This window comes from Heterodontus francisci, chromosome 5, assembly GCF_036365525.1.
Source record: "Heterodontus francisci isolate sHetFra1 chromosome 5, sHetFra1.hap1, whole genome shotgun sequence".
NCBI lineage: Eukaryota > Metazoa > Chordata > Chondrichthyes > Heterodontiformes > Heterodontidae > Heterodontus > Heterodontus francisci.
This window is the reverse complement of record NC_090375.1, coordinates 42358707-42386007: the sequence shown is the minus strand read 5'-3', so window position 1 is coordinate 42386007 and position 27301 is coordinate 42358707. Positions and strand designations below refer to the sequence as shown.

The window sequence follows — 27301 nt, the reverse complement described above, 5'->3', positions numbered from 1 at the left end:
AATTCTAATCTTGAATACTGAGATAAAATGAGTGATATTAAATCAGCCGTCCATTATCATCACCCTGTCTATTTTTTCATTCCATTGAATTCAATGGAAAAGAAAGTCAGATGTACAGTGAGTGGCTAATTCAATACTATCAGCTTTACATCATTGCCCAGAATTTTTATAGAAACCACTGTCTTCCCATCCCACATCTTTGTTCTCATCTACACATTTAGTTAAGGTAAAGAGATGAAAATGTGAAACATGAATGAATATTATATATTTATTTTATTGCTTTTCTAAAGCCTCCAAAAATCTGTTTGGAGCAACATCAATGTGAAACATCGAAGGAAAATCGTATCAATTTTGAACTAGCTCCCAGAAAGTTGGGTTTTGAGTTACATTTTATGCATATTCATTGAGATGGCTCCAAAGGCAGAGCATAAAACAAATGAATCACAAAATAAAAGAAAAGTTACAGCATAGAAGGAGGCCATTCAGCCCATTGTGTCAGCACTGTCTCTCCGAATGAGCAATTCACCTCATGCCTTTCCCCGCTTCTCCCCGTAACCCTGCACATTCTCCCTGTTCAGATAACAGTCTAATTCCTTTTGAATGCCTTAATTGAACCTGCCTCCATCATACTCTCAGGCAGTGCATTCCAGACCTTAACCAATTGCTATGTGAAAAAAAATTTCCGCATGTCACTTTTGCTTCTTTTGCCAATTACTTTAAATCTGTACCCTTTCGTTCTCTATCCTTTCAGGAGTAGGAACAGTTTCTCCCTATCTACTATGTCCAGACCCCTCATGAAATACACAAGATTCTCAAAGGGCCAAGTTTTGGCTTCTCTGGACACTGGATGGGTGCCCGCTGTCTGCCTGATGTCACCCGTGAGAAGTGCAAGCACTTTTTACGGTTGTTAACAATCCATTGATGAATTACTCAGCCATTTTGAGTGTCTCATTGATCAGCAGGACTTGTAAATCCAGCAGCTTCACGGTGGAACCCAAGTATGTTTAAACGATGGGTGGTGATCCTGAGAGAAGACCATTGAGAGTTGGACAGCACAAGAAAGCATTTTGGTGGGGCCAGGAAGAGCATCAATACTTCTGCTGACCTCATAAAAGTTATTTACAGTCTTCTCTTTAGTAGCCAACAGTGGTTTCGGTTATGGACCACTGGTTAGGCTGCTCAATGCCTAGAATGTGGTGCACACTCTGTCCTTTGGTACCTCAAATTTCTGAGGAGTTCTACTGACATCTTATGACCCCAAATAAATGGACTAATAAAGCTTCAGCATGGTCTGGCCATATCAAGGATGAACCAAAATGGCAGCAGCCTGGATGTAATTGGAAACAGGGTAGCAAATGTTGTGCAGCAATTTTCAGCTCCATTCTTGCTCGGCAAAGGGGTTTAAAATCTACCCCTTTCTCCCCAAGAGTTAAACAGTTTTTAAAAGATGATACATGAATCAATAATGCTACAACAGTTCACTTCTTGTCACTCATCCACTATACTTTATACACATCCATGTACATACTCAAACAATAATTCCACATAGGTGACAAAAGTGTTCAAGGAATAGCACCATGAGATACATCTGCAAAAAAAATAAAATTCCATTCTGGGATAGCAAAAGGAAGCCTATTTTGAACTGATCTTCCTTTGATGGTTGGCATCTTTTAACATTATTGCAAATCCATAAAAACAGTAACAAAAGATAAATCTCAATTTTAAAAATAATTTAACAACCACAACATAATCAGTTGCTGTTCCCACAGTGAAAACTCTTATGTTGGTATTGTTTCAATGGCAATTTTGCACAACAGAAGAAGGAACCATGATAAAGGGTGAACAGAAAGATGGAACACAATGCTGAGCAACTGCAAACCTACTCAAGTGCCAGGGATTCCACCCTGGAAACCAACTAGAATGCCAGGATCAGGATTATAGGGACACAGAAGGACGCCACTTTCTCACTGTGTCAGTGGCAGTGGTTTTTAGGTGGTGCCAAGCTTAGGTTTTCAAAAGCCTATAGATTCTAGGAAGAGACAAAAGAGAGATGGAAGCAGTTCTGAGGCCTGGGAAATCATATTTAATGATTTGTTTGAGTCAAAAGAAAGCTGGGCCATGGAAACCAGAACAATAAAGGAGAACAAATGAGAGATTGAATAGATGATGACAACTGCAATTACACAAAATGTGCGGAATATTGCAATATCGACTTGATCTGTTAAAATTACTGTGAGATGAGCAAAATTCATAGATCAACTCTGCACCAAGAGTACACACAAAGCAAACAGAACCCAAATCTGGCTGAACCAGGCCAAGATATATCTGGCTGGTCCTGGAACCAGTCCAATTTTAAGCCAGGAAAAATCTTTGAATCTCTTCCAAACTACGTGGCGGCAATAGTGGTGGGAAAATAATGACAATGGATCAACTTCAAATTTTCCTTTTAGTTGACTTTAATGGGAAGGAGAATCAGGTGTGGTGTATAACTTGTAGCCAATTCTCTCCGGCCAGTTTTCACCACTGCTACTGCAGTATCTTTCTTGTGCCACCCCAGGCAACACATGGCAAACAAAAACCTATAGTTGCATGACAATAAGAGAAGTACAGAAATGGTCTTTACTCAGTACTGGGGAATTTGAGCCATTGCTCAGTGCACATAAATACTTCTGAATGTAATACTTGCAACCAAAAAATGTGAATATACTCTGTATACATAAGAATTTTCACTCAAGGTTAATAAAATATTTTTCAGATATTATTTCTTTGGCAAAATGTATCAGCTTTGAGCGTGTTTTTGTTAATAAACATATACAGTTCTATTTACTGCTACCTCAACAATTTATACATTTGACTGGAAGGTTATGTAGTCCATACATATTCATTGAAGCACCCTTTTTTCTTAATTGATAAATAATAATGATCTACATTTTCTTTGTATTGTATCCCACTAGGTAAGCATCCACACAGCCTTGTGTTTCATTAAATCATCAGCACATATGCTCACAGTTCCCCTAAAGTAAAGGCTGAATTTATGGAGGGTATCAGTTATCGGTCTGCAAATTACAAGTTCTGTGAATTCAGTTGAGCGGTTTCGATCACATCAAATCATGAGAACAATTATGGCCATTTGAACTCTTTGGCTTTGGTTATGAGTTAGAATATATGTATATATCTATAATGTAGCTATATTAAAATTCCTGTGCATAATTGTACACTTAGGTAACGCTAATCTGACCCGTTGGCAGGAATCTGATAGAATTGAGTTGACTGCCTGTTTTACACCCAGTCAAATTTTACTCCCCATTGACTTAGATTAACACCTTCATAAAAGTATCACCCTTCTTGTCACACTTTAGCAGTCAGTCACACTTTAGTTATTCTCTGATTCACTATGAACAATGCTGTGATAGATTTGCATATGCAAGGATTATTTTTATGCATACAGTATATCTATACATATGTATAATAAAAATGCTGTGAGCTTTATTTTGCAATTCCTTTGTGCCAGATTTCTGTTCGAAGATATTATACAGTATAGAACTTTTAAGGTATGATGTATAATGTGAAGGATATAAAATTAGTAATGTAGGACTTGGAACTTCTTGTTAGAGATTTTCTGTTATCAAGTGAGTAACGTTACATTGCATTTTGCAGTGATACAGTATTATACTATTATCGAACAAATCTTTTCAAATGACAAACTCACATTTAGCAAGTATAATCACAGTCTTCAGACAACAAAGGCCTAAGGTTTCCAATTGTCAGGCATCTGGAGCCAGGAAGGATTTCTGCCCTGACCCTAGATGACTTTCTAGCCCTGGGGGCTACTGGCAAGCAGGAGGAGGGGTCTCCTCCACTGAGGAGTAAAGCCAGATTAGTCATGGAGCTTTGCATGGCCAGCATCAGTGGGAAGAAGAAGGCAATGAGTTGCCTGAGCAAATTAACTTTTAATCAAAATTCCTCTTCTGCATGACCACACTCTGAAAGCACTTGCACAGGCCCTCTATCACTCAGCCTCTGTGTCTTCAAGTGCTGAGCCCTGAATGCTGCATACTGTGGCCTAACTAGCAGTTCCTATGTCCAGCATTTAAAACTGAACACATGGTGGGACGCACAGCTGCACTTTTGCATGTTGCCAGGACTGTCCTCCAGAAAAGGTGGGGGGTGGGGGAGGTAAGAATTCATCCCTGAGTGCTTTCAACCAGGACTCAAAAAAACTGGAGGAATGGGACTGGAAAGACTAAGTAAACTTATTATTATTTCAGGTTGCCTAGTTGAGGAATTGTGGGAGGTGACTCAAAAATAGATAATGAAATAATAATTTCTAGATGATAATATGAACACAAAACAATGCATGAACTGAGACTTCTTTGCATGGAGATGTTCTATCCCCTTTGTCTCCAGACTCAGGAAATTGGTTATCTTGCCTTTCCATCTTTGCAAGTCTGCTCGTCATTAGAGTGAAATAATAGTAGTGATATTATTTCATTGATATGTAAATGCTAATTTCAAAATATAAATATGCACATCATTGTAATCAAGAGCCTCAAATGGTTTAATGGGTAAATACATAGTTAATTGTGGTAGAAAACTATACAGATCATATCTGTCCTGAGAAAGTGGATCTCATGGGGGCAATGGTTGGAACAGCTACAAATGACCTCAAGTGCACCTGGTTAGAGAAGGAAAGAAATATAAAACCAGCCAGGGCTGTTACTCCATTGTGGTGAAGAAGTGGGTGTGTAGGCAGTAGTTGAAAGGCAGGATTTTAGATGGCTATGATAATCTCCATGGTCAAGTAAGCAGTTGATACTTACTATCCGACTGGTCCACACATGAAGAATGGCTACTTTAGCAAGGTGCCAGATAGCTGCTAGTCCCAAGTGGTCTCAGAATTGCTCTAGGCCCGTTTTCAGCCTGAAATAGATGATGCATTCTGAGCACGCCAGAAGCTGAAATCCCGAGGCTCATACCAAATTGGGCCTTGGGCTTCATTAACGTATTGCTGGCGAGCTGCAGACACCAATCGGGTCTCCAAAGGCAGCTGGTTGGTTAGAAGAGGACTGATTTGGGCCAGCTGCTCATTGATAATGGAACACAGTAGTGCTACTGAACCAGGAGCAGCATTCCTCCTCCCTGTGCCTCTGCATATAGGTAACTTTTTAAAAAATATAGGGCTGAATGTTGTCAGCCCCGAAGAAGTCCCACTGATGGGGCTGACAGGGGAGCTTACCCCACTCCGGTGGACAGCGAGAACCTGGGGCGGCATTTTGCAATTGAGGACAACAGCCCATGGCCCATGTCCCAATCAGACAGCCGGCAGGTCAGCAGCGCATCACTGCTGAGGCTGCAGCTCAAGGGAGAAAGCCCCTCCATGTCAAGTCACCATCAAAGACACACAAGCATTGCGAGGAAGCCAAGGCCTGTGATCAGTATTTTCTTCATTCTTCCAGAATTTGTTGTCCATCCCTAATTACTCTTTACTGAGTGGCTTGCCAGGCCTTGTCGAAGGGTAATTAAGAGCCAACCACATTGCTTGGGGTCTGGAGTCATATGTAGGCCAGACCAGGTAAGGACAGCAAATTTCCTTCCCGAAAGAACATTAATGAACCAAATGGATTTTTAAGACAATTAATTATAGTTTATGGCACCATTACCGAGACTAGCTCTCAATTCCATCTTTTTATTAATTAATTATAAAATCTTTATTGATACATTCTTCTGGCACAATTTGCAAGTGACAACAGAAACATTTTTTTGTGCATTTGTAAAATTTGAGGGAAGGGATGGCAAATGTTCATCCTGGAGTTTAGTTACTAGTGGTGTACCGCAAGGATCTGTTTTGGGGCCACTGCTGTTTGTCATTTTTATAAACGACCAGGAGGAGGGTGTAGAAGGGTGGGTTAGTAAATTTGCAGATGACACTAAGGTCGGTGGAGTTGTGGATAGTGCCGAAGGATGTTGTGGGGTACAGAGGGACATAGATAGGCTGCAGAGCTGGGCTGAGAGATGGCAAATGGAGTTTAATGCGGAAAAGTGCGAGGTGATTCACTTTGGAAGGAATAACAGGAATGCAGAGTACTGGGCTAATGGGAAGATTCTTGGTAGTGTAGATGAACAGAGAGATCTTGGTGTCCAGGTGCATAAATCCCTGAAGGTTGCTACCCAGGTTAATAGGGCTGTTAAGAAGGCATATGGTGTGTTAGCTTTTATTAGTAGGGGGATCGAGTTTCGGAGCCACGAGGTCATGCTGCAGCTGTACAAAACTCTGGTGAGACCGGACCTGGAGTATTGCGTGCAGTTCTGGTCACCGCATTATAGGAAGGATGTGGAAGCTATGGAAAGGGTGCAGAGGAGATTTACTAGGATGTTGCCTGGTATGGAGGGAAGGTCTTACGAGGAAAGGCTGAGGGACTTGAGGTTGTTTTCGTTGGAGAGAAGGAGGAGGAGAGGTGACTTAATAGAGACATATAAGATAATCAGAGGGTTGGATAGGGTGGATAGTGAGAGTCTTTTTCCTCGGATGGTGATGGCAAACACGAGGGGACATAGCTTTAAGTTGAGGGGTGATAGATATAGGACAGATGTCAGAGGTAGTTTCTTTACTCAGAGAGTAGTAGGGGCGTGGAACGCCCTGCCTGCAACAGTAGTAGACTCGCCAACTTTAAGGGCATTTAAGTGGTCATTGGATAGACATATGGATGAAAATGGAATAGTGTAGGTCAGATGGTTTCACAGGTCGGCGCAACATCGAGGGCCGAAGGGCCTGTACTGCGCTGTAATGTTCTAATTCTAATTCTAATTGAATTTATTAATTAAATTTAAATTTCATCAGCTGTCTTGGTGGGATTTGAACCCATGCCCCCAGGACATTAGTCTGAGCCTCTGGATTACTAGTCCAGTGACATTACCATTACACTATCGTTTCCCCTTCATGGCACCATTACTAAGACTAGTTTTCAATTCTAGATTTTTTCAATTTTTTTAATCTTGTAACTTAATTTAAATTCCACCAGCAGCTGTGGTGGGATTTGAACCCCTGTCACAAGGGTATTAGCCTGGGGCCTCTGACGTACTAGTTCAGTGAAATTACCACTACACCACTGAGGGGCGGGGGGGGGGGGAGGTGTGGCGGTTTGCAGTGGTGGTGGGTTAGGCGCGGGGGCAGCCATATCTGCCAGGAGCCTCTCCGTGGGCCATGGAACACGCATCAAGGATAACCCCCCGGAAAACTGCTAAGGTTCTCACCGCTGGCAATATAACATGGCAGCGGGAAGACATTGGGCTCACCTCATGACACCTTACCCCACCCTATTGCCAGCCCTCCTGCCTCCCAGCCTGTCGCCATCGGGCTGGGAAAATTCAGCCCATTTTGACCTTTTTTTGATGGCAGCCTCTTCCGGTCCCATTCAGAACTAAATAATTGCGTGGAGCAGGTCTGGCGCCTGCTCTGCTCAGTGCTGATAAATTTTCATTAAAGAACCCTAAACAGGCAGTAGGCCTCCTACAGATTTAGGTGCCAGGAACACCTGGATATCAGCCTTTACCATTATGGCGGCGCCTATAATGCAGTTGCACATCAGGCATGGAATGCTGTGTCCCGAAATTGGTCCCCCATTTAAACGGGAACAATGTGGGCCAATTTCCCCATTCCCCCATCCCCACCTAGATGGAGGAAATGGGAAACAACACAACAGAACAGACTAATTGGCAATCTCACTCCAAGAGCCACAGTACAGCCAGTGTGGGAAATGCATAAAAAGTCACAATGATATAATTGTGCAGGCTGTAGGGAGAGAGCAGAGTGAGCTTTACTCTGCCTTAGGTAGAACTATACTTGACCAGAGAATGCTCGATGTGTAAACTGGGAACTTGAAATGAGAACTGTTCCATTCTCAGCACTAACATCTCTCATCTCAGTGAGCACAATAAATTAAAATTAAAATTTAATTAAAAAAATATAGAGAGCATTGGAGAGTAATTGAAGGCACAAGTATTAAATCCACCAACAAGGTCAGGTATTATCATTTTCTCAAAGAAAAATGATAGGAAATTTAATATTCTATTATTAGTTAAAATATGATATATGATTGAAAACTCAAGTACATCATTCTTGCAAAGTAAAAATAAACTGCCCTTCAAGGGCTGTTAGAAGAGGTATTTCCTTTTAAATTAAGCATGTAGAAATCAGCAGTTTGCTATTTATTTTACTTTATATATATATTCACAACACTGAAATCTGAGAATAACTGGATAATCTAGTGTATGTAAATTGCATTTAACATCTGTCACACTGGATACTAAACTGCAAACTACCTGCAGATTTTGAAAATATGTACAGTTAGAAAGCTTAAAAAAAAATCACACAATAAAGTCACAATTGAGAGCTGGTATGGATTTGTAGGAGGGACCTGTGTGTGTGCTTACAGGCTGGGATACAGTACATTTCTCCTGTTACCCTATGACAAGGCAGGAACTCACATTAAAACACATCTAAACACATCTGGCCAGCAGCAAGTGTGCTTGGAGGGATCACTGTACAGGCTGCTGATCATTATTTTTTTTTGTTGTGTTTTTATTAAGCAGCCTCTGAGTCCTTCATCTCTTCAAACTCTTCTTGTCTTGGTTCAAGGTCCTTTTTGGTTAGCTGGCCTGCTGGCCATACTTGCATAGTAAGCGCACTGAGCCAGGTCACAGATTCCATTCTGTCCAGGGGGTCCCTGAGGACCAATGGCACCAGGAAGGCCAGACTCTCCTGGTGGCCCTGGAGTACCAGGAATTCCATCTTTCCCATAGCCAGGTGTTCCAGGGATACCTGGAAGTGTAAAATACGATTTATAACAATATAAGCAAAAGTCTACAATGAGAAAAGGCCATTTAGCCCATCAAGCATCTACTCCAAGCTACTCAGTCTTTTCATTTGGACTTAGTGTCAGCTGTGGCTCAATTGGTAGCATTCTCATCTCTGATTCAAAAAGTTGTGGGTTCAAGTCCCTGGCCAGAGACTTGAACCCACTGAAATCTAGGCTGACATCCCAGTGATGGACTGAGGGAGTGCTGCACTGTTGGGGGCGCCATCTTTTGGTTGAGATGTTAAACTAAGGCCCTGTCTACCCTCGCAGGTGGATGTAAAAGATCACATAGTACTATTTTGAAGAAGTCCAGTGGTGTTATGCCTGGTGTCCTGGCCAATATTTATCCCTCAATTAGCATCACAGAAGCCAGATTACCTGGTCATGATCACATTGCTGTTTGTGGGAGTTCGCTGTGTGCAAATTGGCTGCTGCATTTCCCACATTATAACAGTGACTACACTTCAAACATACTTCATTGGTTGTAAAGCACTTTGGGATGTCCTGACATCATAAAAGGCCCTGGGATGATGGGATTGTCTTATGAGGAGAGATTGAGGAATTCGGGCCTGCATTCTTTAGAGTTTCAAACAATGAGAGGTGATCTCATTGAAATTTACAGGGCGTGACAGGGTGAGTATAAATGGGATGTTTCTCCTGGCTGGTGAGTGTAGAATCAGGGGACATAGTCTTAGAATAAAGGAGGAATTTCTTCTCTCAGAAGGTGGTGAATCTTTGGAATTCTCTATCACAGAGGGATGTGGAAGCTCAATCATTGAGCATGTTCAAGACAAAAATCGATAGAAAGCTGGATAGTAATGACATAAAGGGATATGGGGAGAACAAGGGCAAGTGGCATTGAGGTAGATGATCAGCCATGATCTAATTGAATGGTGGAGCAGGCTCATGGGCTGAGTGGCCTACTCCTGTTCCTATGTTCCTGTATAAATACAAGTCTTCCTTTTTTTCATTTGGACTTCACATAAATTCATTTAGACATCTGCGATGTCTTTGGCTACCATGTTATGAAATACATTATTATAAACGTATATCACCTTTTAATTACGTTTTAAACTGTTTCTTTGACTAGTTTTAATTAATGGCCTCTTCTTACTGGCATGCATTATCTTCAAGCAATATTCTGCATTACCTTATCTATATTATGACTGTTATGGTAATTGATCCTAACATTTAATTTGCTTTTTTACTTGACAGTGATTTGGTAAAATTTGATGAATTTGGTTAAAATACTGTTACCCCCACAGGTCTCTTCCAAAGTATCTGTGACTGAAATGTAGAATACATTGGACACTTGTTAGATGAGTTTTATCAGGATGGGGGTGGTTCTCAGGGGAGTGCTACAGGGTTCAATCTTGAGACCATTCCCTATTCCTAACTTACATTATGACTTAGGTTTAAAAACTCAATGCAAATTAGTTATATTTGCAGATGTTAACAAACTAGAGGAAGGCACTTCAGAAAGTACAAAATGAGTTAAACGAACTTTGCCTGAGAGCAAAGTAATGGATTAAAGTTAATGCTGACAAGTGTAAAGTTTCAAATATAGGAAGAAAAATGACTGGGGCATGTAGTTTTAAAATGGTGGTGAAATAGCTAAGAAGTTCAAAGAGACCTAGGAATTTTAGTGGACACGATATGCCCAGCCAATGTAGAGAAGCAATCAACAAATCCAATAGAGTGACAAAAATTATAACCAAAATAATGGAATCTCAGTCAGAAGAATTAGAGTTGAAACCATACACTGCTCTTGTCAATATTGTGCCAATTTCTGATCACTAAGAAGTAAAGGAGATATTTAGGCACTGGAGATATTACAAGAAGAGTCACAAGGCTGATCCCTAGGGGTGAATTTCCACTGGGGTTCACCTGCATGTCCACTGTAACTTCAGCAGATGAGCTGTCGAAACCTCAGATAAACAGCATATGGAACTCCTAGGTTATTTTAACACAGCATAACCTCAACATCAAACACAAATCCTATTTATTTACTTTAATTATTTGGGGAAATCAGAGCATTTTTACTCCTTGTTTCATTATTAACAGTATAAATCAATCTCCGATGCAGTAGCCAGGTTTAATACGATTTAGATCTCCCTCTACAATTCCTCTTTACCAGTGGCCAGGAGCAGTTTTATGGTCAGTAGGATTCTGTATAAATCCATTTGGTAGTGGCAGTAAACATTGCTGTTGCTGGTTTTGGATCTCTGATCACCCCTTCCCTCAAATGCTGTGGTGAGAGGAAATATCCTGCCAATCCACCATTTAAGTTTCCCCCTGGTATGGCAACCTGGCTTATGGTGTAGGCATGATGATGTCTGTCGAAGCATTATTTCACAATTCCCTACTGATCTTAGTTCTGGCACTGGTGAATTGGTGTAAGCATCAATGAAGATTTGAAGACAGGAAATATAAAACAAACTGAGTGAGGAAGTTATTATTGGGATACGCCTTTACATCCACAAGTAGCCTGATGACAGAACACTGTTGGTAATTCATAAAAGGGAGTCCTGTTTTTGACTAATGTGTTCTGTAACACACAATGGCTAAAAAAAATCAGAACAAGGAAATTAAAAGCAAAATACTGCAGATGCTGGAAATCTGAAATAAAAACAAGAAATGCAGGAAATACTCAGCAGGTCTGGCAGCATCTGTGGAGAGAGAAGCAGAGTTAACGTTTCAGGTCAATGACCCTTCATCAGAACTGACAAAGGTTAGAAATGTAATAGGTTTTAAGCAAATAAAGTGGGTATGGAGCAAGAGGTAACAAAAGTGAAGATGTTGATAGGACAGGGTCACAGAGAATAACTGACCAGAAGGTCATGGAGCAAAGACAAATAGTATGTTGATAGACAAAGCATTAGTGCAGAGAGGGTGTGAATGGACAGAAAAATGAACAGTCCTTGCCCAAAGCACAAACATGAAAAAACCAGTGGGCAGGCACATGGTAAGAAAAATGAATGATGAAACAAACTAAACTAAAATAAAAATAAAAAATAAAAAATAACTAAAAATAAAAAGGGGGCCCGTCATACTCTTAAATTATTGAACTCAGTGTTCAGTCCGGCAGGCTGTAGTGTGCCTAATTGGTAAATGAGATGCTGTTCCTCATGCTTGCGTTGATGTTCACTGGAACACTGAAGCAAGCCCAGGATAGAGATGTGGGCATGCGAGCAGGGGGTGTGTTGAAATGGCAAGCATCTGAAAGCTCAGGGTCATGCTTTCAGACTGAGCAGAAGTGTTCCGCAAAGCAGTCACCCAATCTGCATTTGGTCTCCCCAGTGTAGAGGAGACCACATTGTGAGCAGCGAATGCAGTATACTATATTGAAAGAAGTATAAGTGTATTGCAGCTTCACCTGAAAGGAGTGTTTGGGGCCTTGGATAGTGAGGAGAGAGGAGGTAAAAGTGCAGGTATTACACCTCCTGCGATTACATGGGAAGGTGCTGTGGGAAGGGGACAAGGTGTTGGGGGTAATGAAAGAGTGACCAGAGTGTCACGGAGAGAATGATCCCTTCGGAATGCAGACAGGGGAGGATGGGGAAGATGCGTTTGGTAGTGGCGGAAATGGTGGAGGATAATCCTTTGGATGTGGAGGCTGGTGAGGTGGAAAGTGAAGACAAGGGGAACCCTGTCGCGGTTCTGGGAGGGAGGGGAAGGGGTGAGGGTAGAGGTGCGGGAAATGGGGCAGACACGGATGAGGGTCCTGTCAACCACAGTGGGGGGGAATCCTCAGTTGAGGAAAAAGGAAGACATATCAGAAACACTGTCGTGGAAGGTTACATCATCAGAGCAGATGCATCGGAGTCGGAGAAACTGGGAGAATGGAATGGAGTCCTTACAGGAGGTAGGGTGTGTAGAAGTGTAGTCGAGGTAGCTGTGGGAGTCGGTGGGCTTATAATGAATATTAGCAGACAGCCTATCCCCAGAGATGAGACAGAGAGGTCGAGGAAGGGAAGGGAAGTGTCGGAGATGGACCATGTAAAGGTGAGAGAAGGGTGGAAATTGGAAGCAAAGTTGATAAAATTTTCCAGTTCGGGGCGGGAGCAGGAAACAGCACAGATACAGTCATCAATGTACTGGATAAAGAGTTGGGGGAGGGGGCCTGAGTAGGACTGGAACAAGGAATGTTCGACATATCCCACAAAAAGACAGGCATAACTAGGACCCATGCAGGTACCCATAGCAACACCTTTTACTTGATGGAAGTGAGTGGAGTTGAAGGAGAAGTTGTTCAATGTGAGAACAAGCTCAGCCAGGCGGAGGAGGGTGGTGGTGGATGGGAACTGGTTGGGCCTCTGTTCAAGGAAGAAGCAGACAGCCCTCAAACTGTCCTGGTGTGGGATGGAGGTGTGGAGAGATTGGACGTCCTTAGAGAAGAGGAGGCAGTTGGGGCCAGGAAACTGGAAATTGTCAAAACAAGGAAACTATTGTTTGAATACATTATTCTTTACATCTTCACCAAGATTTTAAAACACATTTTCAAATTTAACATTTTCAGCAATGTTAAAGACATGGAATAAAACAAATGTTACCTGGAGGGCCTGGTGAACCCGGATCACCCCTCTGTCCAATGCCCATCTCTCCTTTTTCACCCTTTGCACCTCTTTCACCTGCACATCAAAGAGAACATGCCAGGGTCTGATAGCAAAAATGCCAAGTTTGCTTTTGTGAAGTTAATGAATGATCTGTACCTATGCTGACATAAATACAAGAATGTGCAATTTTCTTATGATGTCATCTTTGTTGAGGAGATGTAATTAACACTTTTAAACTGATGACAATGATAAACCCTCTGTGAATGACAGGTGGTGACCCTGACATGAAGATTTAGCTCATGCCTTTCCAATACATTTACCTTTAATAATGTTGCAATCTTTCATTTACCACAAAGTAATGAAAAAAAGTTTCAATAATAAAAATGGAAATTACTATTAATCACTGCATGAACATTAAGGTTTTACCATCAGTGCTGATAAAACTATAGGGCAACATCAATCTGTCACAGTCATTTGAAAATATGTGAGCAATTGTGGTGTTTTACATCTTACCATACTAAGGCAACAACTTTATGGTTCGACCACTGTTCTACCTTGATATTTGAAAAAAATTAATGTGTTATGAATATTTTAGGATTACTAGATTATCCATTTAAAGGGTCATTGACTTTATAATCTGACAGATTTAAAAATTTATAAAGTCAATAAATAACTCAGAACTTTTGCCTCAAATTTGGAACCACTGAGTGATTTTATATCAATACACTTTAAGAGCACTGTTTAAAAAAGATAAATAAATTCATACCTTTTGGACCCATTGGTCCACTGGGTCCTTCAGAGCCAGGTTGTCCAGGTGCGCCAGGTTCTCCTGGGACACCAGGCCTCCCAGGAAAGCCATCGGTCCCTGATGGACCAGGAGGCCCTGGCTTCCCAGGTGGTGCCTTAATGGATGTTGGTTGAAATTGAGATATGAGATGCGATAGCCGCGCTGTAAGTGAATTTAACAAACATTTATTTTACTGAATTGCCAAAAAAGTACATTCACATATATATTCTCTGAAACTTGAGTAGTTTGACTCTTCAGTGCCTGCAGAAGGTACATTGACACATCCGGGATCTTCGCATGACTGCAAACTAGACCAGCTCATCCACAAAGCTTATATTGTCAGTAATGTCTAAGTACCAAGGTGACAGAAGTATAACAAAAATCAAGGGTTTATTTCAGACCCTGTCACTATCTGTTTTTACTTATTTCATACCATTTTTCATCTCCCTCTTCTCTTCTTGCAGGACTAATCTGAGATAATTTTCTAAACTATATAGGAACATAGGAACAGGTGTCAGCTATTTAGCTCCTCCAGCCTGTTCTGCCACTCAGTGGCTGATCTGTGACCTAACTTCATCTAACCGTGCCTTGCAGGCCCCCACCTGCCAAGCATGAGGCATATTAATTTTGCCATATGGAGATTACATTTCAATCTATTGTTGAAGTGAAGAAAGGACCTGCTTTAAAAAAAACTGTCAGATCTTAGAGTCATAGTCATACAGCACAGAAATAGGCCCTTCGGCCCACTTTGTCTGTGCTGTCCATCAAGCACCTATCTCTTCTAATCCCATTTTCCAGAACATGGCCCGTAGCCTTGTATGCTATGGCGTTTCAAGTGCTCATCTAAGTACTTCTTAAATGTTGTGAGGGTTCCTGCCTCTACCACCTCTTCAGGCAGTGCGTTCCAGATTCCAACCACCCTCTGGGTGAAATTTTTTTTCCTCAAATCCCCTCTAAACCTCCTGCCCCTTACCTTAAATCCATGCCCCCCAGATATTGACCCCTCCGCTAAGGGAAAAAGTTTCTTCCTATCTAATCTATCAATGCCCATCATAATTTTGCATACCTCAATCATGTCCCCCTTCAGCATTCTCTGCTCTAAAGAAAACAACCCTAGCCTTTTCAGTCCCTCTTCACAGCTGAAATGCTCCAGCCCAGGCAACATCCTGGTGAATCTGCTCTGCACCCTCTCCAGTGCAATCACATCCTTCCTATAGTGTGGTGCCCAGAACTGTACACAGTACTCCAGCTGTGGCTTAACTAGCCTTTTATATAGCTCCATCATAACCTCCCTGCTCTTATATTCTATGCCTCGGCTAATAAAGGCAAGTATCCCGTATGCCTTCCTAACCACCTTATCTACCTGTGCTGCTGCCTTCAGAGATCTATGGACAAGCACACCAAGGTCCCTCTGACTTTCTGCACTTCCTAGGGTCCTACCATCCATTGTATATTCCCTTGCCTTGTTAGTCCTCCAAAAATGCATCACCTCACACTTGTCAGGATTAAATTCTATTTGCCACTGCTCCACCCATCTTACTAGCCCATCTATATCGTCCTGTAACCTAAGGCTTTCCTCCTCACTATTTATGACACCACCAATTTTCGTGTCATCCGCAAACTTACTGATCATACCTCCTGTATTCATGTCTACATCATTAATGTACATTACAAACAGCAAGGGTCCCTGCACCAATTCCTGCAGTACATCACTGGTCACAGGCTTCCACCTGTTTCAGGTTTCAGGAAGCAGGATCCCCACCCCTTTAAAGGCTTTAAAGGGATGGGGATCCCGCACCAAGAGCTGCCAGCCAGTCCGAGCGATGGCAGCACAGTGGTATGGGCAGTATCACTGGGAGCGGTAGCCACTGCTGGTACTGCAGAGGCCTCGGACCCAGGCCCAGCGGTGGAATATAGAACAGAGGTAGGTGAGGTGGGGTCAGCGGGGCCAGTGCGGAAGGCCCTGGCAAGGATGTGGTGGGGGGTGGTCGTCCAGTCCAGGGGGAGGTGGGTCCCAGGTGGTAAAGTTGTTCCCAGTGGGGGTCCTCTGTGGACCACAAATTGTCCGTGGAGGGAACCCCCCTCAAGCCCGCAGGGAGGGTGCCTCGTTTTACCTGATGGAGGCCTCCCCCCCAGCTGCTCGCAAGATCTGAGCAGTGGCGGGATGAGGTCCTTATTTGGCCATTAATAGGCCACTTTAGGGCCTCAATTGGCTTTTATGGCAGGAAGGCTATTGTTTGCCCATCCTGACCCTGGGAAGATTGCTGGGCAACAGGGAGGCGATGGACACTTCGCCCCGCTACACGTTACGAAACTCTGTGCCTTCCTGCCTCTGACACCGCCTCATGGGGCCTCACAAAATCCAGACTGTGTGTAGAAGTGTTTCCTAATTTCACTCCTGAAAGGGCTGGGTGTAATTTTTAGACTATGCCCCTTGTCTTATGCTCTTCAACTGGCGAAAATAGTTTCTATCTACCCTATCCATTCCCCTTGAAAATTTTGATTGAAACACCCCTTACTTCTAAATTTCAGAGAATACAATGCAAGTTTGTGTAATTTATGTTGCGTTTTTAAACCCTTGAAGTGCAGGTACCATTCTGGTAAGCCTACGGTGCACTCCCTTCAAGGCCAATATATCCTTCCTACGGTGTGTTACCCAGAACTGTTCACAATCCTCCAGATGTGGTCTAACCAGGGCTTTGTATAACTGAAACATGACTTCTACCTCCTTGTAATCTAGTTCTCTAGATATAAACTCGACCATTCATTAACCTTTGAGATTATTTGATTATTTTCTGTACCTGAATATGTAATATTGAGGGAAGGTGAGCTTCATAGCAGAACACAAATAAACTTCAAATAGTTTCTTGTATTTTGTGGCTTAATAAATTCATAACATTTAACACCTGTCTTTTCTTTTATTGTAATTTTTAAGCAATTTTGTGCTCAAATATTTCCACCCAACTAGCAGCATCAAGTACTTCTAAGTCAGGCATGGCAAAATACAAAGCAAAGCCAGGGATTGCTGGAAACACTCAGCATGTTAGCCAGCATCTATGGAGAAAACAAACAAGCTAGTGAATCAGATGTTTGTGGCATTCATTCTGACGAAGGGTGCAAACATGAGTCATTTGTTTTCTCCATAGATGCTGTTTGACTGCTGAGTGCTTCCAGCATTTTCAGATTTTGTTTCAGATTTACAGCATCTGCATCATTTTGTGATTTTTTTCCCCCACAGGGTGAAGCTACCTCTGTTCTGCCAATCATATGTTTCAATTCAAACCTCAAGAAAGCAGAAATTATTTTTATTTTATTTCCTACAGCAGCCCTCTCCCAAATTGGGTTGAATTAAGGGGTTATTTTCCACCCATTAGGAATTGAGTTGAGACTGCCCAAATGCATTTAACTTATAGTAATCAGAGAAAAGAAAGTTTCACCTCATTGCTCTAGGCTTGATTCAAGCTTTGGCCCCAGGACTGTGTTCTTACATAAGTGTAGTACAGTAAACATAGACATATGAAGTGCAACCTACCATCGAGCTGCTTTGACAGCTCTTCCCTTATAAGTCTTCTCAGTTGCTCAAAGGATGGTGGCTCGCCCTAGGGGAAAGTAACATCAAGTCTGTGTGAGTCAATGTTAAATCAATATATGAGGGGCAATTTTGCAAACCTGCACTCCTGATAGGGAACCTTGCTTCCTGACAGTATGTATCAGGAGCTTAGGCAAGTAATTTTTAAATGGAGAGAAAATATATGGGAAGTGCACCTCCAAATTCCCGCTACATCCTCTTGATGGGGAGTCTGATTTCAGAAAATTATAAAATCAGGCATTAGAAGGAATTATAATCAAGTACGAGTGAAATGGTTGATTCCAACTTTGAGTTTGGATTCAAATTTTGAAGCTCCGTTCTGTGAAGGAATTCCAAGTCTGAAGGATTTTCTTTTCCATCTGAGCTTGCTTGACACTTTGAACATTGGTAACCAGGGTTATTGTTAGTATTCAGTTACTTACTCTTTCTCCAGGTATGCCAGGAGGACCTGATTGGCCTGGTGTCCCAACTGGGCCTCTTTCTCCTGGAGGTCCCACTGGACCCATCATCCCGGTGTGCCCTTTTATACCTGGAAGCCCTGGATCACCAGGTCGTCCTTTGTCTCCCTGGATTCCTTTTTCACCTTTGATACCTGGGTCACCCTGTCCAAAAGAAAAGCAAAATGAAACTTGGAAATAAATGGGAAAAAAGGAAAATATTTAAGAAAAATTATTATTGTTGCAATTTTTCTCATTTATCCCTATTTCCAAATATCTCTACTTCATCAAATTCTTATTCATTCTTTAATGGCACAATGGTTTGGTCACTACCATCATAAACATAGTAGGAAGATTCCCTCTGATTGCTATTTCTGATGAAATCATAAACTTATTTTGCTGTAAATGGAAATGGAATATCTAAAATATTCCAAAGGATCATCCTCCGCCATTTCCGCCACCTCCAGCGTGATGCCACTACCAAACGCATCTTCCCCTCCCTTCCCCTGTCAGCATTCCGAAGGGATCGTTCCCTCTGCGACACCCTGGTCCACTCCTCCATTACCCCCAACACCTCGTACCCTTCCCACGGCACCTTCCCCTGCAATCACAGGAGGTGTAATACATGCCCATTTACCTCCTCTCTCCTCACTATCCCAGGTCCCAAACACTCCTTTCAGGTGAAGCAGCGATTTACTTCTTTCAATGTAGTATACTGTATTCGCTGCTCACAGTGTGGTCTCCTCTACATTGGGGAGGCCAAACGCAACTGGGTGACCACTTTGCGGAACACCTCTGCTCAGTCCGCAAGCAGGACCCTGAGCTTCCGGTTGCTTGCCATTTCAACACTCCCCCCTGCTCTCATGCTCACATCTCTGTCCTGGGATTGCTGCAGTGTTCCAGTGAACATCAACGCAAGCTCGAGGAACAGCATCTCATTTACCGATTAGGCACACTACAGCCTGCCGGACTGAAGATTGAGTTCAATAATTTCAGAGCATGACGGGCCCCCCATTTTACTTTTATTTTTAGTTGTTTTTTCTTTTTTCTTTTTTTATATATAGTTTTTTTGTGTTTATTTTATTTTATTTCATCTTAGTTTGTTCAGTTTGCTTACCCACTTTTTTTTCATGTTTGTACTTGCTGCTGTTCAATTTTCAGTCTGTTAATACTCTATCTGTACTAATGCTTTGTCTTTCAACACACCATTAACATATTGTTTGCCTTTGCTCCACGACCTTCTGGTCAGCTATTCTGTGACCTATTCCTATCTACACCTTCTCCTTTGTTATCTCTTGCCCCACCTCCAGTTTACTTGCTTATAACCTTTGACATTTCTCATATTTGCCAGTTTTGAAGAAGAGTTACTGACCTGAAACGTTAACTCTGCTTCTCTCTCCACAGATGCTGCCACACCTGCTGCGTATTTCCAGCATTTCTTGTTTTTATTTCAGATTTCCAGCATCCACAGTATTTTGCTTTTATTATTATTTAAAATATTCTTGTTGTTTTAACAAGTCATTAACATGTACTAACTGAAGGAGATCTTATTCCCAGAGCTCTTAATCACTCCATCCTCAGAGGAAGAACTGAACGTTTTTGTAGGAAGCTCATAAAAATTGGGCTTACTCTCTTGTTACAAAATAGTTCTCACCATGTTATTGATTTCCCTTCTTCAGACACTATTTAATTTTTTAACAGTTATTCTCTCAAGTTGAATTAAAGAACTAATTTGCATTTATAAAGCATCTTACCATGCTCTAAGGATGCCTCAGAACACTTCTCAACAATTAAATTATTTTGGGCTGAGTTTTGTGCCAACAATGGGGCTCCTGGTGCCAGGCTGAACAGGTTGTGGGGAGCCCCATCTCAGCTATTTGCAGCAACCACAGGACCCAGGACCAGGACTGGAAACCTGGACCTCAGGTAAGTGAGGCGGGGTTGCTGGGGCTAGGCCGTCAGGCCCAAGCGAGCTGGGGGAAGGTGGGCCTTGAGTACAGGGTGAGGGGTTCAGGGAGATGCAGGTTTTCCCAGAGGGCACCCTCCATGAGCCACAGATTTCCCACAGAGGAGGCCCCCCCCACAAACCCACAGGGAAGTCACCTCGTTTTACTATGCGACCTTCTTCTGTGTGGGGGAGGCCCAGCTGCCACTAATAGGCCACTGAAGGACCTTAATAGGCCTCTGGGTGGGATTGCTATCCTTCAGTCTCTCCCACCCCTGACAAAATTGCCTTGCGATTGGGAGGCGAAAGGCTCTCTGCCACCCTTCCCCCACCCCCGTCTCTCATCTCAATTCTGTGGGCACCCCCACCTCCAAACCCATCTTCGGGGACCCATAAATTCAGCCTATATATGCAAACATGTCATGCAATTTGTGCACAACAGGGTCCCTTAAAGAGCAAACAAGATGAATGACTAATGAATCTGTTTCTGGTGGAGTTGGTTGAGGGAGGAATGTTGACTTGGATGAGAAGCTAACCATAATAGGAATACTGGGCATCAACTAGGAACTTGATGGGGGTAGATTTTCCCTGTTAATGCCTGGGTGTTGAGGTGAAGGACAAAAAAGTCTAGCGAGGAGGATTGCACACCCCCTACAGAACCTCCTGGATTTCATTCATTTCAAAGGAAGGAAAATTGATGGGTTCGATAGCAGCACACGATACTTCTGATCAGATTTTCCCTTCTGCATTCCACCCAAATCTACCCAAATATCACAACACCAACAAGCTGCATGTTCCTTTTAACATTGAATTGTATGTTGTCTTGATGGCTTGGTGAATAAATACATTAACTAGTGCAGTACTGAGCCACACAGACCAAGCAAATTCCAGGTTTGATCCAAGGTGTGTGATGATTTCAAATAATCTCATCAGGGGCATGGATATTTTCCCTCAGCAGCAATGATGGTGGATTTACAATGAAATGAACAACAATGCACATTCAGTTGGGCCTTTTTCCATTGGATCTGTATCTCATCTGATGGGCTGCTGATCTGTTTATTTGATTAACTGAGTTTTTTAAAACCTTAGCAATAGTCCATTTTTCTTCATCATTTTATCACTTACCCTGGCTCCTTTGAACCCCTGATCACCTGATTTGCCTGGAGATCCCTGTACAAAAGAACAAAGCCATTTTTGAAATGATTGCATCTTGAACATAATGAAGAGATGTAGCCTGTGGCTCAGTTCAGCATCAGTTAAATAATGACCACGAACAGATGAACACTATTAGAAGAATGTGAAAATAGAGACATTGCACTTTACTTACTGTTTTGCCTGGGGATCCTGCTTCCCCTGGCTGTCCCTGTTCAAGAAGAAAAGGAAGATGAAAAACACCAATTTGCAACAAGAGGTAAAGTGGGACAAGTCCATCGAAGATTTATAGACAATTATCAGGATCTTAAAACTAATATTCTTGGATGTGGACAAAATATATCATACTGAGAATATAAGAACTTGGAATGTGTTAATTTTACACTGAGGGACCGAGAAATTTAATTTGAATTATTCAATCAGATTGATAGATCATAATTTTGAATTTTGAGTGGTCACTCAAAACTAAACTGGATAATTTTTTCAATCACTAAATGTAAGTTGATACTGTATAGTGAAATTATAATTGAGCTGGAAGGGGAAAGAAGTGTTTTAGTGCTCCAGCCTTTTCTTTAATGGATGATTTTATCTGTCCAGTAGTGATAGCTAAATACCTGTAAAGTTCCATTTTGCACCATCACTGATAAAGCAATAATACAGAGTTCAGCCCTACAATATCATTAGGATATTAATCCATACAATACTAATTAATAGAGCTTTACCCTGTGCCAGCAACAATATGTTGCCATCCATAAAGTTCTTCATTTATATCATCATAATTATGACCCCAACTCCTAACTCACAGACTTCTTGCATCACTAAATACCATAGGGTTCCTCTTTGGTAAATATTTCTACTTTTGTTTGTGTAATCATTTTTATTTTGGAGCTTTGAAAACAGCCTTTCCAAGAAACCAGAATGAAGAAGATACACTGGCCTGTTGCAGGTTGAGGATTCCCTTTCTATGTCATTTCATAGAGAGAAGTTTGTCTTCATCAAGTGCTTACTAAACACATTTGAAAAAACAATTTCCCCAAACGATTCTCACCCGTGATCCTGGTAGTCCCTGGAGCCCTGGAAAACCTGGGTCTCCGGTTGTTCCTTTGGAACCCTTTGGTCCCTAAAATTCAGAATAAGTTCAGGTGAAACATAAATAGGTTATTCACTAAAATCTGAAAGAAACAGATACATCAATCATATCATGGTCTGCACAGAAATGATCATAAAGTTTAAGGCACAGAAAGAGGGCACTTGGCCCATCGTGCCTGTGCCGGCCGAAAAACGAACCACCCATTCTAATCCCACCTGCCAGCATTTTATCCGTAGCCTTGCAGATTACAGCACTTGAGGTGCATATCCAGACTCCTTTTGAACGAGTTGAGAGTTTCTGCCTCAATTATCCTTTCAGGCAGTGAGTTCCAGACCCCCACCACCCTCTGGGTGAAAACATTTTTCCTCAACTCCCCTCTAATTTTTCTACCAATCACTTTAAATCTATGCCCCCTAGTCACTGACCTCTCTGCTAAGGCAAATAAGCCCTTCACCTCCACTCTATCCAGGCCCCTCAAAATTTTGTACGTTTCATTCAGATCTCCCCTCAGTCTTCTCTGTTCCAAGGAGAACAACCCCAGCCTATCCAATCTTTGCCTTCTAATTGGAAGGTGGTGAACAAGGATTCACCAAGGGGGAGCTAAAAACACGATGTGCTTAAAATTAAAACTCTGTTACGCTAAGACCAGGTGAAGGCTGAGAGGGTCCCCTAGATACCTTTCTCACTGCTCGTAACACATATAACATGCACAATTCTGAATGAGAAAAATATTTAACAAGACCTGGACTGGCAACTATGAGCTATGAATGTAGCATTGTGCGAGAGGACTGTAAGGGAAACACACTGAATATATGATATCCCACAGAATGTGATATAGTGCAGCAAAGAAAGTGAGGCAGTTGAGCAAAACAGCAAAGAATGTGCGATATGCCAAAGAATGTATAATAGTTGAGAAGGATAGAGGCCATTACTATGTAACACCAACTCAGTAGTGAGATAACTGAACAATGGATATCCCCAAGTTGCAAGACAGCTGAGAGATAGAGACCCTGATTGTGAGATACGTCACAGGCAGAGATAAACAACAAATGTGATAAGTGAACAGCTAATCTATTATGATGGTGTTGGTTGAGGGACAAACATTGGCCAAAACACTAGGAGCACTCACCTGCTCTTCAATCTTTTACAGCCACCTGAACAGGCAGACAGGGCTCAAGTTTAATGACTCATCCAAAAGGTGTAAATAATAAACCATTTAAAGCTTGTCTGCACACCTTAAAGCCAGATGGCACATATTAAAGGGAACATATATTTTAGTAGAAGCAGGTTCCGAACTATTTATGGAACAGAATCTGAGCAGGGTGAAGATTGAATTAAGAAGCAACAGGAGATAGAGTGTGCTCGAAGTTTCTCTGATACTGCACTAGATGGCTTGGTGGAGGAGGTGGAGAGGAGGAGAAAGGTGGTCTATCCACAGGAGCCAGGCGACCCGCTAGACAAACTTTGCGAAAGCAGAAGAACCAGATAGCTGTAACAATCAGTGCCTGGGTTCATACCCCGAGGACCTGGATGCAGTACTGCACAAAGTTCAATGAGCTCATACAAGTAGTCAAGTTCAGCGATGGTGTCTTCAATGCCATATCCCAACAACTGCACCACTAGCCTCACACAGTGCTCAATATACCACACACCCATCATTCATCTATTAACAATCTCTTTGAATCACAACTCATACCTAACATTCATAGCTTCATCTCACCCTCACACACTCAGCATGCTGCAAGCCTCACACCCACATCTCACAGCTTGAACATATCACCAGCTATTCAACCATGACAGTCACATCACCCAAACACATTTCACTACACTCAGTTCCAGCTCTCCTGAGGGACAAGTTGGCGCATAAGCGAAGGCAGGAAGAGCTAATGGGTGGGGGACAGAAACAACTGCATGTCCTAACTCCGATGGAAGAGACGGTACTCGTGATTATTGAATCACCCATCACTGAGGCTGTGGCCAGTGGTGCAGCTGAAACCATTGTAGATGACAATATCCTCATTCCTAATCCTTTTTCTCACATCCCACTTGCCCCTCATCCCATGATGTCTTCTGATTAATAAGCTGCAGTTTTTTTTATTTGTTTCATGGGATGTGGGCGTCACTGGCAAGGCCCATCCATAATTGCCCTTGAGAAGGTGGTGGTGAGCTGCCTTCTTGAACCGCTGCTGTCTATCTGGTGCGGATACACCCACAGTGCTGTAAAGGAGTTTCAAGATTTTGTTACAGTAACAGTGAAGGAACAGCAATACATTTCCAAGTCAGAATGGTGTGCGGTTGGGAGGGGAACTTGCAGGTGGTGGCATTCCAATGCATCTGTTGCCCTTGTCCTTCTAGGTGGAAGAATTTGCAGGTTTGGAAGGTGCTTTTGTAGGAGGCATGGTGAGTTGCTGCAGTGCATCTTGGATGTGGTACATGGTGCTGCCACTGTGCATTGGTGGTGAAGGGAGTGAATGTTGAAGGTGGTGGATGGGGTGCCAATCAAGTGGGCTGCTTTGTCCTGGATGGCGTTGAGCTTTCTGAGTGTTTTTAGAGCTGCACTCATCCAAGCTAGTGGAGAGTTTTCCATCATACTCACGACTTGCGCCCTTGTAGATAGTGGACAGGTTTTGGGGAGTCAGGAGGTGAGTTACTCGCTGCACAATTTCCAGCCTCTGACCTGCTCTTGTAGCCACAGTATTTAAATGGCTGATCCCATTCAGTTTCTGGTCAATGGTGACCCCCAGGATATTGATATAAAGATGCACCTCTTGCTTTACCCCCTTCCTCTCACCACAACCATACTTTTGTGCCTTTCTCCTTTCAAGAACTGCCACCTGGCCAGGCAATGGTGGAAAAGCAGGAAGATAGTAATGATGAAGTAACTCTGTCATTCAATCTGAAACTCAGACACCAGTTCAGATTCTGACACTGTACATACTTTAGAGGGCAGCTTAGAGGCAGGATAGAAACATAGAAATGTTGAAAATAGGAGCAGGAGTGGGCCATTGTGTCCTTTGAGCCTGCACCGCCATTTAATACGATCATGGCTGATCGTCCAAACTCAGTAACCTGTTCCTGCTTTCTCCCCATATCCCTTGATTCCTCTAGCCCTAAGAACTATATCTAACTCTTTCTTGACTATATTTAATGATTTGGCCTCAACTGCTTTGTGGTAGAGAATTCCACAGGTTCACCACTCTCTGGGTGAAGAAATTCCTCCTCATCTCAGTGCTAAATGGCTTACCCCTTATCCTTAGATTGTGACCTCTGGTCCTGGACTCCCCCGCCATCGGGAACATCCTTCCTGAATCTAGTCTGTCCAGTCCTGTTAGAATTTTGTAGGTTTCTATGAGATCTCCTCTCATTCTTCTAAACTCTAGTGAATACAAGCCTCATTGACCCAATTTCTCTTCATACGTCAGTCCTGCCATCCCAGGAATCAGTCTGGCGAACCTTCGCTGCACTCCCTCCATAGCAAGAACATCCTTCCTCAGATAAGGAGACCAAAACTGCACTCAATATTCCAGATGTGGTCTCACCAAGGCCTTGTATAATTGCAGCAAGACATCCTTGTTCCTGTACTCGAATCCTCTCTCTATGAAGGCCAACATACCATTTGCCTTCCTAACTGCCTGCTGCACCTGCATGCTTACTTTCAGCGACTGGTGCACAAGGACACCCAGATCTCGCTGCACCTCCCCCTTTCCCAATCTATCGCCGTTCAGATAATAATCTGCCTTTCTGCTTTTGCACATGGTGAGACACTAAACATGAATGGCCTGCAGCCACGGCAGGGGATAAGGTTAGCACATGTGTCAGCTCGCTGGAGGGTGAGGTTGCACATGAATTTTGCTGCAGTGGACTCAGATGAGCACTTCAATGGGGCGGGCTACAGAAGAAGGCTGATGGTTACTCACAAAGAAATGCTTGGTACATTGGCAGGCCTACCAGAAAGCCTACGTACCATGTCAAGGAGCATGGAGGAACTTGGAACCAACTTGGCAAAATGTTTAGAGACCATCCTCTCCACCATGGAAGTGGTGGGCAACTACATTGGCATACTTCCGGACCTAACTACAATGCAGTATCTGATGGCCGATGTCTCCGCTTCTGTTGCAGCACAAGCAGAAGCTACCCACCATCTGGGTTCTGCAGTGGAAGCTCAGACTTCTGTCATGCAAGCTCAGCTTGCTGCCGTGTAATCTCAGACTGCTACCATCATGGCTGTGGATACTTGCATTCAAAGCAGCTTGCAGTGTTGCACAGCAGTCCTCCAACAGATTACTAGCATTGCTGAGGTGTCACCCTGGGGTTGTGACAGTGGCACCATGGGGGATGCACCTGCTGCTCTCTCAGGATGACAGTGTTTGTTCCCCCACCATAAACACTTCGCCAGTGCCTTTGCTGTTGCCTGCCAGCCAGCCAGCCAGCCCAGACGACAGGTATCCATACTGAGATGATGCAGTCCGAAGCCATGCCTTTTAGGGCTAGAGCTGCTCGAGGTTGACGTGCAAGCTCAGCAAGGTCCTGCTGAAAGTCAGCAACCTTCCACCAGCCATTGGGATAGCTCTGCACAAGAGCACTTGAACAGGCAAACACACATGGAACACTAAGGGAATGCATAGGAGTGATTATTTGACATTTGTTTACAATATAGAATGGTTTGATTTATAAATTGAGTTTGGAATCTTTATTTTGTGATGGCTTTTACTTTTGCTTTGTGTCCAAGTGGATGCTGTGACAGTCAGTAACAGAGGGAAAGTAGGGTGGTGAATGGGGAATTGGGGCTACGTTTACTGGTATTGCAGTCAGATGAATCAATTGCAGACAGTCCAGTCAGAAAGAGACTGTGTTGCTTGCCTCCTCCCTTCCTTTTTCTCCTCCTCCTCT

The 27301-nt window shown here is 42.8% G+C and overlaps 1 protein-coding gene across 2 annotated transcripts in view; it reads right to left on the bottom strand.

Annotated features, from left to right (window-relative positions):
* Positions 1–333: 333 nt before the first annotated feature.
* The window catches only part of col22a1 (collagen, type XXII, alpha 1), a 419868-nt gene continuing 392900 nt past the window's right edge, over positions 334–27301 (bottom strand). For both annotated transcript variants that reach the window (XM_068031367.1, XM_068031368.1), the window contains 8 exons: positions 22370–22441; positions 21497–21532; positions 21295–21339; positions 18210–18389; positions 17731–17797; positions 14178–14360; positions 13409–13486; positions 334–8818 (listed from right to left, as the gene is read on the bottom strand). In XM_068031367.1, coding sequence (XP_067887468.1) covers positions 8631–8818; positions 13409–13486; positions 14178–14360; positions 17731–17797; positions 18210–18389; positions 21295–21339; positions 21497–21532; positions 22370–22441 — 849 coding nt within the window. In that variant the 3' untranslated portion in view covers positions 334–8630. The remainder of the gene's footprint in view (positions 8819–13408; positions 13487–14177; positions 14361–17730; positions 17798–18209; positions 18390–21294; positions 21340–21496; positions 21533–22369; positions 22442–27301) is intronic.